This window comes from Maylandia zebra, linkage group LG19 (genome assembly GCF_041146795.1).
Source record: "Maylandia zebra isolate NMK-2024a linkage group LG19, Mzebra_GT3a, whole genome shotgun sequence".
NCBI lineage: Eukaryota > Metazoa > Chordata > Actinopteri > Cichliformes > Cichlidae > Maylandia > Maylandia zebra.
This window is the reverse complement of record NC_135185.1, coordinates 25,684,219-25,697,784: the sequence shown is the minus strand read 5'-3', so window position 1 is coordinate 25,697,784 and position 13,566 is coordinate 25,684,219. Positions and strand designations below refer to the sequence as shown.

The 13,566-nt window shown below is 39.9% G+C and overlaps 1 protein-coding gene across 2 annotated transcripts in view; it reads left to right on the top strand.

The window, feature by feature from the left end:
• rps6ka1 (ribosomal protein S6 kinase a, polypeptide 1) overlaps nucleotides 1-13,566 on the top strand; it is a 50,845-nt gene that overhangs the window by 306 nt on the left and 36,973 nt on the right. The window contains exons 1-2 of one of the 2 annotated variants that reach the window (XM_014414318.3): nucleotides 5,483-6,158; nucleotides 13,302-13,346. In XM_014414318.3, the coding sequence (XP_014269804.1) occupies nucleotides 6,096-6,158; nucleotides 13,302-13,346 (108 nt within the window). In that variant the 5' untranslated portion in view covers nucleotides 5,483-6,095. Of the gene's footprint in view, nucleotides 1-5,482; nucleotides 6,159-13,301; nucleotides 13,347-13,566 lie in introns of those variants that run through there. The other variant, XM_076877554.1, reaches the window with a different exon arrangement.

Sequence of the window (13,566 nt, the reverse complement as noted above, 5' to 3'; positions counted from 1 at the left end):
GGCTTTAAGACTTCAGAACTTCCCTCATACTTTACTTTCATGCGCAGTTCACGTCGCCGCTCAAAAAAAGGCGCACGGCTCATGCAGCAATGTGGAAGTATGTATTGCACACAACACCTCAACACCTGTACAATGCAATATAATAACAATGCGATAATCCTGTAATAGCCCTGCGCTACTTGTGGCTGGACCTGATTCAACCTTTTGATTGCCCACAGAAAAAACCGCAGATGCTGTATAGAAAATTAGGTTTATAGAAATATTATGAGCCCTTTAACTCACACCATTGCTGATTTCCTTTTTCTTAAAGCTTCAAAATAGCTGAAAAACACAGAAACTGTAACTTGTTCACTGAGACGCAGACTTAATCCTGTCTTCCAAGAATAACTGTTAGCCGGTTTTCCCGGGAATTTTCCGGAAATGTTTCCTTTTTCATCATTTGAACTCAGCTGACTAGTTATTTTTAGCTATGGATAGGTTAACGTGACATTGCTATAACTTTATAAATATTGTAATAATGTCCAGTAGTTTTGCAGTGTCAGACATTTTCCGCTTGCTCATTTATTTATTGTATAAATAAATATCTTAGGATCATCCTCCTGGAAGAAGAAATATCTTAGCTTATTTGTAAACACATTTTTGACCCACAAGAAACCACACAGATTATTATAATGCATCAAGTTGAATATATGATGCAGTTATCTACTTTAATATGGCCTCTTTTGGCTTCTTATTTCTTCACCATAGGCTCCAATTCTACAGTAAATAATCTCTTAAAGAAAACTGTGAGTACAAAACAGCACCGTGAGAATGTGTGCTCTTGATCAAAATGTACTTTGATCAAGTGTGCTAAAGGGCAAGACCTGATGGAAAGGCTACTGGCATCAAAGAGCTACCCTCTGATATCTGGCACCCTCTGCTGTTATCCTCTTTGAACCAAGAGAAAGAGGCAGAGGCAGGGGGAAAGCTGACCTCATAAGTCAGTAGGCAAAATGACACTGTGCCCATATCCATGTGGCATATATGAACAGTGGCTATTCAGTTAGGTACACATGTTCATCCGCTTGTTAATGCAAATATCTAATCAGCCAAAGATGTGGCAACAACTAAGTGCATTTAGGTATGCAGACATGGTCAAGAAGACCTAAGGATGAGAAAGAAAAGTCACTGAAGGGACTTTAAATGTGACAAGTTTGTTGGTGCCGGACAGGCGGGTGTGAGTATTTCAGAAACTGATTGACTGGGATGTTCCCCACACAACCATGTCTAGAGTTAACAGACAATGATTTGAAGAAAAGAAAATATTGAGTTAGCAACAAATCTCTGGCTAAAAATGTCTTGCTGGAGAATGGCCACATTGTTTTGAAATTATGGAACAGTAATAGTAACAGTAAGAGCATTTCCGAATGCACAACAATTTGTGATTATTGCTGACTGAACCGCTATTGTTACTGTCAGAACTGTCTGTTGTATATTCTACTACGTGCACTGATAACAAAGAAATAACCAGAGCCAAACCCCTTGTATGTGTAGACACACTTGGTCAGTACAGCTGATCCAACTCTTGCTGGGTTAAGATGTTCTCAGCTGAAAATGTGAGAGGAAGAAGAAACAAACTTGTGTGTAACACATCACTCTACTAGCCTGACAAATCAAGTCTGAACCTGTCCCCAGTACTGCTCTGTGATCAAGTCCTAGATCAAGATCAAGGCTATCCTGTAGTGTTTTGGGGCTTTTTTAAATTTAGAAAGAGCACTTTTATTGGACATGGATCGCTTAAGCTGTTCTTTGGCTTTCCTGTTTTCCAGTCTACAAAAACCTAATAATAGCCTTTCGCATCGTGACTTTTGACTCACTGACATCACAATCTTAGATAGTTGTTTGTTCTTGCTGACTTTGGTGTCTGGGATTGTTTTTGTTTTAATATATATTTTTGTATAGGCATGTCCTTGGCCCACCTACTGGCCAAGCCCAAATACCTGGGCTACAACTTCAAGCCTCAACATGCTGTTTTTTTACTCGACAGTGAAGATTTGCTGTTTGTAGACCGGAGAGGTGTTCAAGCTGTTAGTGTAAAAAAAAGTGTCTGTGTCATTTAGATCTATAACCTGTCTTCTCTTCTTTATTCCTCACTCTTTTCTTGGAATAACTGTAACCCACATAATTTTGTTAGGGATTATTAAAGTATTTTGACTCTGCTTGATTTTCTTTTATAAATTTCTATGCCCAATCAGTATTGCCAGTGGGCTTTATCCTTAGTCATTCTGTCCTTTTAACTATTTCTTAATGGAAATTCCACAGATGTTTGAAATATAATAAATCTTTCTTCTCTTTGTTCATGATTTGTGCATGACACAAAGCCAGGATGTATTTTCAGTCATTACAACTGCATCTTGTCCTTCTCTAGTCAGTCAGCAGAGATTGAATAATTAGCTTTGCTTCACTATTGAGCAGCTAATTAATTTGTTCAGTGCAGTAATTTCCTGGTGTCTCTGTTGCATAATCAAATTAATCCTTTGGATTAACTACCCATAAACAGAATTATACTTAACCTTAGATTGTTGCAGATCTACTCATTGTTATAAAGCTGAGTAGGAAAGAAAACATAAAACATAACTGTTTAAAATCTATTAACCTTACATATATCATTTGGTTATATGTAAGGTTGTTCCAACATACACACATATACAAACAGAAATATACTAATACTGCTATTAATAATGTGTTGCTAACCATTTTTCCTGTGTACCTCCCTAGTTTAAGAATAAAGGAGTTGTTAGAAACCCATGTGGTATCAGTCTTGTGTAAATAAAATAGGCTATGTCTACTGTTTATTTTTATTATATGTCGCATTTCGACAGCAGAAAGAAAACGTTTAATAAATGCTGAAATACAGTAAATACAGACAAAGTGCTTGGTTCACTCAGTTGATGTTAAAGAAGCGCAACACTTCAAAATACAGATAAAAAATTGATGTACATCTATGGCACAATAGTAATGTAAACATACAAAAAATTAAAAGAGCAATAGAAATAATAAATCAGAGAAAAGCAAAGGCAATAGATAAGCAGATTTATTTTGAGATGCTTTTTCGAAACCGACTGCCACTTCACAATTGGAGTATCCATGTATTTGCATTTTAATTGCCCTGTTTACAGGGACTTACATAACACAATTCATTGTTTCTCCTTCCGCATGCTCGGTCTCGCTCTCTCTCCTTTTTACCTCTGTGATTTCAGCTCAAAATGAAAATGAGGTTAATCAACAAGGTCAGGTTTGTATCCGTTTGTCTACTTTGCAGACAGCCCTTTAGGGGGGGCCGAACAAGCCATCTACTTTACTGCTTCTTGGCTTCAACAGCTCAACAAACACGATTTAGTCATCTTTCCAATAAGCTAGTCTTGCTCCGCTGCACGTGCATATGAAGCTGTATAGAGTCATATTGCCCATTTCCTGTTGAAGGTGGGGGTAGGGCATTCCCAGAGTCACTGGATGGGAAACACCTCTGAGTCATCTGTGTAAGATGTGATATCACCACAGCATCATGAACAGAATAAGAGATTCCTTGTAAGTTAGTATAGCAGTGTACAGCACTCCTAACACAAAGACAGTCTCGACTTTCATTTGTTCGGTTATTTGTTTTATCAGGTTTGCCTCCTTTGTTGCTTATAATTTGCAGTTTACATTGTATTGATTTTAGGTCATCCGCACTCTTCCTAAATCTCTTGATGCGACCTTTCAACCCTCTAGATAATCACTTTATTTCCTCCTATAAATTGCCTTTATTTACACCCCTCACTTCCACTGAAGGCTCACACCAAAAATGTCATATAACACAGGATGAGCCGTGCACAGTGGCAAACCATCAGGATCATTCGACTGGTATCCTTGGAGAGGTGGAGAGAGAGAAAGAGGAGAGAGCGACACTTGCCCAGCACATAATGGTCAAGGAATAATGAGGAGAGGGAGGATGAGAGATGATGAAAAGAAAAGGATGGTCTGTCGTATGGCTTCACTGACAAACACCATTACGAGGTGCCATGAGCTTTCTCTTAGCAGCTCTTTTTACCACGGGAGACAAATCAATGGGTTAATGCAATCTCTGGGTGAGCTGTGACTTTCTATATTGCATACAATGTCAGCATGATGCATAATACTCCACTTAGGAAGGGCGATGTCACCTTTTGGTCACTCCTTGATGGTATGAATTTGTTACACGATAAATAGGCTACACATAACCACTGCGATATTTGAAGGGAAAAGGACAGTCAGCATATTCCCTTCCCCCCCCCTTTCAAACCCCTGTGTGTGGCAATGTTTGTGTGGGTATATGCATGTGTATTTTTTATTGTTGTTGTTGTTGTTATATAGTATGAATATTAATAGAAAACTGCAGTAACCCTTGAGACATTAATTAGTGTGGCAGTTTTTCTTGAGTAAACAGAAGAGGTGCTGCCAACAGGTTAGAAACAAAGTGCAGCTACACAAGAGAAGAAGCGCTTCCTTCTCTAGTTCATTTCTTTTGTGTTTAACATCTTGTAGCACTTAGATAAACAGGCTACATCAATGCAGCAGTAGAATTTTAGACCTAGATAACGCCGCCACTGAAAGAAAGGTGCCAAATTGTGAGCAATTTTCCATTCCACTTAATTTTTTATTTGTGTTTCTGTGAATGCATTGCCTTCCCCATCTTGGTTTGAATCAAAAGTTTATCAGATCCACAACACAAGGCGTTTTTTTATGCCCTCCAGTTGCCAATAGTAACCAAAGCTGGCCAAGAGCAAAATCCACTTAGCAGTGAATGAAGCGGAGAAGTGTTGAGGGTGGAGGGCTGTATTATATCGCTGAAGATTACAAGGACCTTCACAAGAGCTGTTGTCAATGAAGAGAATGCTGCATCAGAGTAATGGCCGGAAAGAATAAAACACCACCGGTCACGACCTTTGATTCTAGTCTTTTCTGCTCCCTTCTCTTGAATTCTTTACATCATTGTGTAACCACAAATGTTATGTAATGTTTGCAACGGTGCATGTCATTTTTAGACCCAGAGGAAGTGATGATGCAGGTCCAAAAGCCAGTGTGCACTAAATGTAATTTCATTGAATTAAAAATTTGAGAGGCCTGGCTGAGGAAAGCAGTGCCATTCTGGGTAGGAGAACTCTATTGGACTCTGCACTGGCAAGTCCATCTGTGATCAGTATATTGTGCAATCCAATATTCCTCCAATGCTTTTAGCTGATGGTGATTTAAAGGTTCCTCTTTGAAAGGCCAAGGATCTTTACTCCTCTGATGCACCTGCTGCACCACATCATCAAAGAAAGCAGGCCGTTCCATCGGCAGCAGGCTCCCGGTACGCATTACGTAGTTGCAGATCCACTCTCTACCAGATGATGGCGCGATCAGACTTGGGCGGAACAAGCACAGAAGGGGGCTGGATAAAATCCTGCCGGAGCCTGCCAATAACAGCTCGAGTTGCATCCCCGCTCGTACTACAGAGCCACACTGAGGTCTCTGCGCGTATCGCATAGCGTTAGGAAGCTGGCGGACAGAAAGAAGTCTTGCCGTTCTGACTGGATGAATTCACGAGCGCACAGGAAGACGTAAATAAAGATCCGATACGGCGTCGATTGCAAGGACAGCCCGTGCTCCGGATAATTCCTTTAGGTGGCATTAGACTCTCACACAGCCTCATTAAAGGAGCTTGGATCAGTGTTGCTCTCTGCGCTCTTCTCTCCCGCTTGTCAAACCAAAATCCCGAGCAAGCCAACGCTCTTACCTGAAAGGACACGCTTGCTTTGGGTGTGTGTTTGTGCTGTTTCCAACAGGATAATCACTTTCAACAAATACGCACGAGTTACCCATCGTCGCCGAAGTCAAATCACGGGGATTACGTTTGTTTGCAAAGCTCTTGACTGCAGAGACCGTATGTGTGTCCCCCTCCGCTGTGTAGAGAGCAAAGTGCTGATAAATCTCCTGTGACTGGACTCGGGACCTGAGTGAGGAGCTTCTCGGAACTGCACTTGACAGGAGCGGTTGGGACGAACCAGGACTGACCAAAATTCGCACCTGAGGGGGAAACTGAAAAACCGGCGAAAATGCCTCTTGCACAAATCGCGGAGCCATGGCCCACAATGGAACTAGTGCAGCTCGAAACGGAGGTAAAGAGAGGTGACAGTGTTGGCACTGGGTGCATGGCTTGGGCGGATTTTTTGTGCGTTTTTGCGCATTTTGTTTTCAGATTAAAATAGCCAACATTTGCGTGTGCTTTTTCACGAACAACCCCACATCCACTGTGTTCACCATTCACTACTTTCTATAAAAAGTGATTGAGAGTAAAGTTACTTGAAACGACTGAATAAAATGTGTATTTGTAATTGGGGTAACACAAGTTTTGCAATCAGACTGACTTGTCCATTCAAAAATCTTCACTGATATTCAGGTTTTTGGGAGGGGTAAAAGAACCAATCCAAAGCTTTGCCGGGCTCCCTTAACCAATAGAAAAATGCTTCATTATTATCAGTTCATTTGAGAGCTTTGGATTTCCCTAAAAGTAGCTTAAAGACCCCCCCCCCAGTTTAATTCACCTTCTAGTCAGTCACTGAAGCTCACGATCAATTCAATTGCAAAGCTCAACTCCACAGGGTAGATTAGTTTGTCGTGTCGTGTAAAGGCTCATCTTCACACTCTCTCACTGTTATCACCTCTATAGTGGCTTCTATAGATCGCTGTTTGCGGTATATAGGGTAATCACAGTGGGAGAAGCTGTAGCCTGATTATGGTGGGTGATAGATTTCAAGTCTAAGTTTGACTCTTATAATTTAATGCTAATGAGTTGCAGGTTAAACTGTAAACATTTGTCCGGCATAGTGCACAGAAACAACCTGCTTACACGAGGGAGGATGCCTGCTATCAGATTTGAATGCTATCTGGTGTCCATCTGTAAGCCCTAGGGAGGTGCACACAATATAAAATAAGCTATAAAAAAGTGCACGATACACACCCAAGATGCATGTAAAGCAATATAATCAAAAATGCATGCATATCAGTGTTCAGCATGCTTTTTCCTCATATTTCACTTCAGAACTTATAGAATTAGGGAAATAGTGAGAGAGATTTGTAGCCACAGTGTTGTCCACCCTCCTGTAATTGTGTTGTTGCATTATTATTAATGAGCACTTCAGGTGCTGCTTGCAAGCTACCACATTTATGGTTATGAAGGAAAAAAAATCAGACTGCAATCTAGTCTAGTCTCTCTAGTTTGCTGTGTTTTAAAACAAAACCTGGCTTGTAGTAATGATACTGACAGTAGGCACAGTCTGGTTGTTTGGATTTGCTCTTTTTAATTACCCCTGCAATTAAGTGGGTAAAGTGATGTGATGCTCCTGTTTCAGGTGCCTGATCTCTACAATGAATAGCTTTGTGCATACTACTGCAAGTCTCCTCAATCAGCTTTGCGAGATCTGTCATTTAGAAATGAAGCTCATTTTTCTACCTCTCAGTCTGCATAATCATTCTGATGTGATAGCAGTGGGAATTTAACTTGGTTAGAGAAAATGTGAAATTGTCTAAATTTGCTCTATTAACCTAACTGCAACACAAGAAATATCCCAGACAGCTTAACAAGTCTTCACAAATTAGACCCCTGCAGTTAATATGAAGATTTGGAAATTGAAAAATCTCCCCCTACAGATTCAGTTACGGCAGTTACTGTTGGAGGAGAGAAATATGAGTCTAAGAGTATAATGAATGGAAAGAAAAGTCTTTGGTTAACATTCAAACAGAGTCATCTTGACATCGTTTGTTCACGCAGGCACCACTATTGACAGTATTCTGCAGCATGTGAGTTGGCTGAGTAGCATATCACAGCTGAACAGATGGTGGTGCAGAGCCTGTGAAGAGTGCTAAGTTTAACGCTGTGAAAATGCCCTGCCTTTGGAACGTGTTATAGTCACAACTCTGTGAATCAAATCTGTGCAATTCCTGGTTTAAAAAAAAGTGTGTGTGTGTGTGTGTGTGTGTGTGTGTGTGTGTGTGTGTGTGTGTGTGTGTGTAAAAAAAAAAAAAAAATAAAAAAAAATAAAAATCAGGATATATATATATATATATATATATATATATATATTTTGGTGTTTTGTTTTGTTTTTTTGTTTTTTTTATTGTGTTTCAGCGTTGGTTACTGAAATCCAAGATCTGTAATTGGTTAGATCAGACAAACACTGCCAGTCAGGATGGGATCTCTGCCATTTATCTCCACCAACCTACCAACCAGCTGCACACTTTGGTTTCAAATAGCTTTGGGATCAGATTGATTGAGCAGAAAGCTTGAGTTTTAGACAGGAGGCCGTGCCAGTGAACATGCGAGTCATATGGGCAGATGGAACAGACAGAGATACGCACTTTTGGATGATTTAGAAAAAAAAAAAAAGGGAAAAAAAAACCCACACAGAGAATGATGTGCTCTGATACACCAACTGATGGGAAGTCTGTTTTCTCTTCATCACTCATAATAAAAGTACTTGTGTTTGGAGCTCATCACCGTGCCATGAATGGAAATTGGTTAAATTCGCTTTTGTGCTTTATTCTGCGACCAAGCAAGCAAGAGAGAAACGCGTGAAGTGAGCGATTTGGGAAAAAAAGTGTTTGATTGAGACCTTTTATGCCATATCTGTTGTGAATGAACTTCAGTGATTCATCCCTGATAAAGGCACTTTAACAAATATGCTCATGCTGTCCCAGCTGAGTCACTAGCACCTGCATGAGCCCCTGTCACTACTACGTTGAGGCAGGTCCACCAAAAGTTCTGAGTCATGCTTATGTCAGTATTTGGTAATTGTGGATTTCAAATAGAGGAAAAACTGCGCCGATCCAAATGAGTAAATTCCTCCACTCATATTCGACATATTTTCCACGTCGACCTTCTGTTTTGTTTAATTTTTAATTTTTAAGTTCACAAGATTTCCCTCTCGCTTCTGTGTCAGCTCAGGTTTAATAGCTCATAAGTGCGGTGAGATGTTGGCAGAAAGTTGTCATGTACAAGCTGGCCAGGTTGGTTTAGAATGTATTTCAGTCCAGATCTGGGCCCACATCTGTTGGCTTAAAATTAAAATGTAAACATGCGTGTTTATTTATAAGAACTTCTCAAGCCGTGGCTTACAGAGCAGGATTCCACAAGCTTATGTGGCGAAGGAGGTTAAAATAAGTAAGATTGATAGATGGAATGTGTGCTGTTTCCCAGCAAGGTGTGGTCAGCAGTGTGCTGTCAGGTTCTTGAGAGTTCATTTCACATTCATGCTTTGCTGTGTGTGTGTGTGTGTGTGTGTGTGTGTGTGTGTGTGTGTGTGTGTGTGTGTGTGTGTGTGTTCGCACTGGCGGGCTTGGCTGCAGCTAATCTGGGTGTGATCTGTGGAGCACCTGAGCACCTGGGAGTGGAGGAAGGCATGTGATAACATAACCCTCAGCTTGATAGGTTCAAAGAAAGATTGTGTTCTAATACCTTTTTTGGTTTTTAGAGGTAAATATTAATCAAGTCACTAAAGTCTGAAGTGTACATTGCACAGCCTCAGCCATACCTGTAGGCAGTAGTGCTACTCTCTATCTTTTTAAGGTTGCCGACTTCTGAAAGGAACTACTTGGCACACAGTAAAAAGGAGAAACACCTATTATCCTTTTTCTGGAACTGACTAGAAGCTGTCAATATTCACTGATGAGATTACGAGAAATTATTTCAGATAGTATTACAGGAATAGAGAATAAGTGGTTATTGTATTTCTTAGTTGCCTAGTTACAGGGCTGTACTGCTCACACTGTAAAACGTGGACTTATCTGTCAAACTCACACAGACCAACAGTGCTCTGAGATTTTTTTTAATTTGCCTAATCATACAGAGTCCTGTGAGAAAAATGTGAATTTCTGCTGTCTGGCTCAGACTTGCTTAACACGTTGGTCTTTAAATCTGTTTACAGCATGCTTGTGGTCTGAATATTTCTCCCATTGCACATTTTTTTGCTTCTGTGTTTGTATTTAAACGGCACACTTTGAGCATATTTATATGCCCTTTTTTGTGTGCCTGTGCTCTCACTAAGGAAACCCACTGGGGGGGAAAAGCACCATTAACTGGGCCACTTGGATCAGCCATGCAGTGCTAATGAGGTTGAAATGTGTTGAGCAGCAACGTCAGAAAGACGATGCGAACCGCACACACAAACTTACACAGTTACATTCACACAAATAGAATCCCCAATCCTGGTACAAACAAAGCTAGCCACACCGATATAGGGAATACCAGAGTAAGGCGGGGAGAGTTCCTTCAAAGTAGCCTGATGTGTCTATTACACCAACAGACTCTGCACTTCCTCAAGATTTCCTTTATCATTCCTTAAACACATCTGGGCCTAACTTATGACTGTACTTCGCCATTTAATTGCTTCCATTTTTCAGTTTTCTACCCTATCCCCTCACATTACGGCTATTAAAATCTTTATGAGTGGTGCAGTATGGCTAAATTAAATCTCCCCCCCTTGATCATGATTAAAGTCCAACTTGTAAAAATTCCTGGAGGTGTACAGAGCTGTACTATCCCTGCAATTTAGAAGTACTACTGGAATAAAACTCAAAGCAGAAAATGAGCCATCTCATTCGGTCGGCAGGCACATCCAGTCTTACAGAACGGGAGCGAATGTGTTCTGAGGTATTACAGCGACAGTAAACTAAATCCACAGTCTGCGTGCTTTCTGTCAGAGGGCCTTTTTTTTTTTTCTCCTTTCAGCAAACGAGAGTAGCAAAGCTGCTCTGCTGTCGCTGCCTGTGCCTATATCTTAAAATCAAGCTGTATTAATCAGCACACACAAGAAATTTCCCCTACTGCACTCAGCGTTTCTATACAGGAACAGCCAGAACAGATAAGTAAAAGTAAAACAAAGCTGTAAGTGGTGTACTTTACAGTTAAGTGTTTAAGGAATAATTGTCTGTTTTGTCACCTTTTACAGTTTTTTTTCTCTATTTCCTCTTATTTAATAAATAAGTAAAATAAATATTTAATGTACATGGGTATATTATTGAGCAGGTATATTTATTTAGCCTTTATTTAATGTCTAATTTACAAGAGAGACCTGATTCAGACAAGCATTAAATCATAGCAATAAAAAATAAATAAAATTGTTTAATGCATGTATACATATATGCTGTTTAAGTCTACAGTTAACAAAACAATGTATTTAAACAGTATTGGGCAAAAGTCCTGAGTCACCCCTAATTTTTTCATATTTTTCCAGGATACTGGTAAATATGTGTAACCATACTTGGAAATACAGTATATAAGACATAAGCAGTTTGCACAATTCTAATAAACTTGAGAGTAAATCTTTGTTATGACTGCCTTCATTCTTCAACGCAGCCTGAACTTTCTTAGACAAGCTTTCTGGTAACTTCTTTAAGTTGTCTTCAGGAATAGTTCTCCAGGCTTCTTGAAGGATATATCAACACTGTCCATTGGATGTTGGCTCTCTTTTCTTCTGTTGCCTGTAAAGATGATCCCATACTGCCTCAATAATGTTGAGGTCTGGGCTCTGGGGAGGCCAATCCATGACTGATCTCCAGGTATGCTGTAATTGCATTGGCACTGTGTTTGAGATCATGGTCACGTTAAAAAAGAAAGTTGTTCATCAAGCAATCACATGCTTTCCAGCTGGTATTTCATGGTGGATCAAAATCTTTTGGGACTTTTCTGTGTTCATAATTACATTTTGGTCTATAAACCAGCTCTGCACTGGATAATGAGTCTAATGATCATCAGAGTAAGCACCTATAGAAAGAAACTCCCAGGGTTGTTCATTTCAATACAATTTACGTCCTTTCTGTTTATTGCTTGTCATTGTGTTGACTCCCTGTTGTGTTTTCTGCAGTCTGAGGGAAGAGGAAGACTGCATCAAGGAAGTGAACAGTCTCATTCTGAAATGGGAAAAACAAAGCATAAAGCGGAAATGGGGTGGGGAGGTTGTTTTTTTTAAGTCCTCACTCATGTGTTTCCTTAATCACTGAAAGCATTCAGTTATAAGGAATCTCAAAAAGTAGAGTTTAAAGTACACAGGCCCTGAGCATGAAGGGTGGATCTGATGAAAGAGTGGGATCATGCAAGAAACTGAGGTCAGGTTATTTGAACCTAGCAGTGCAGTGTCACATTAAACAGAACTTAATAGAACTTGCCTTTGAGATAGAACTCTCTTCTAATGCAAAATGCAGGAGCTAGGAGACACATTTTCTGACGAGACAGCCTCTGATGAACATTAGTAATGCCGGAGTGCACAGTTAATCGCTTATGCCATTAAAATGAAGTTTGTGCCTATTGTGGGTTTTAAGCTATATCAAAACAGTTTTAAATAATAACCAATTTCATACGGGTCTTTCATTTTTGCTAAATTGCACTGACTTCTTCTGTCTCGTTAAAAATGAAAGAATGCAAAAAAATAATATGGACATATTTGTGTAGATATCGCCATAATGTCAAGATGTTATGAGTCGTAACTTTGCATATTAATGCAGTTCAGTTATTAAACTTGCATACAGTTGCAACAAATTCTAGACTGGCGTTGTGCACCTCAGGCCTGGATACCTGAGATAAAGATGAAAGAGTTTAAACACACTATTCTGTGTTTTGAAGAGGTGTTTGAACCTCATGCAAGCTCTTATTAAATGTCTAAATGCTCTTAGCCAGCTAGACAGTCGGTCTTCGTCTGCCTGGCCTCTCTGACCAATGATCCTGATTTGGACTGACATCATCGCAGCCCCTGCTACGTAAAACATTACATCACTCTCCTCTTGTTATCGTTCTGCTGTGGCTTTTTCTGTCTCTCTCTCTTTTTTTTTTTATTTTTTTTTATTTTTTTTTTTTTTATTTATTTATTTTTTTTTTATCTTTGTTTGCAGTGGAATAAGATCCACATCTAATCAACTAATCTGTCTGAAATCCCACCATATGTTCAAAGTTAGTCACTCACTTCTTCTGTGGGAACAGCATGTTGATTTTCACAATAGCTACCATTGAATCATTGTTTTCCAAATACCAATGATTACCCTTTTCAGTGAGACTTGCCTACTGAGGATATGCAATTGTGTGTTGGCCTTAGATTATTAGGTTTGCTAGTGAAGGAGCAAAGTGCTGGATACAGTGGACTGCTGCCGCCCACGCAGTCTTGCAAATATCGCCGTGCCTCGCTTCTTCCTCCTTTAGACCCATCCAGACACATGTGATATATGCACTTAACATCCACACTGACCGACTTTTTCTCATCTGCTTGTCTTGACAGAATGGACAGAGCACTACAGAGGATGGAGTCACAACTGCTGTCAAGGTAGGTGGCATTTCTGGAACAATGACACGCACTCGCACAAACATGCACAAATGTGACTCAATATTCATGCAGCTTAACGTCCAATAAATTACAGCGAGAACTTGGACGCAAGTCTTGTTTTGAATTCTTGGCTTTTGCGCGCGCTCTTCTGTGAAGACGAGCAGCAGAAGGCGAAATTCCATCAAAGGGCAAATTTTTGTGCGAATCTTCATTTTGAGCC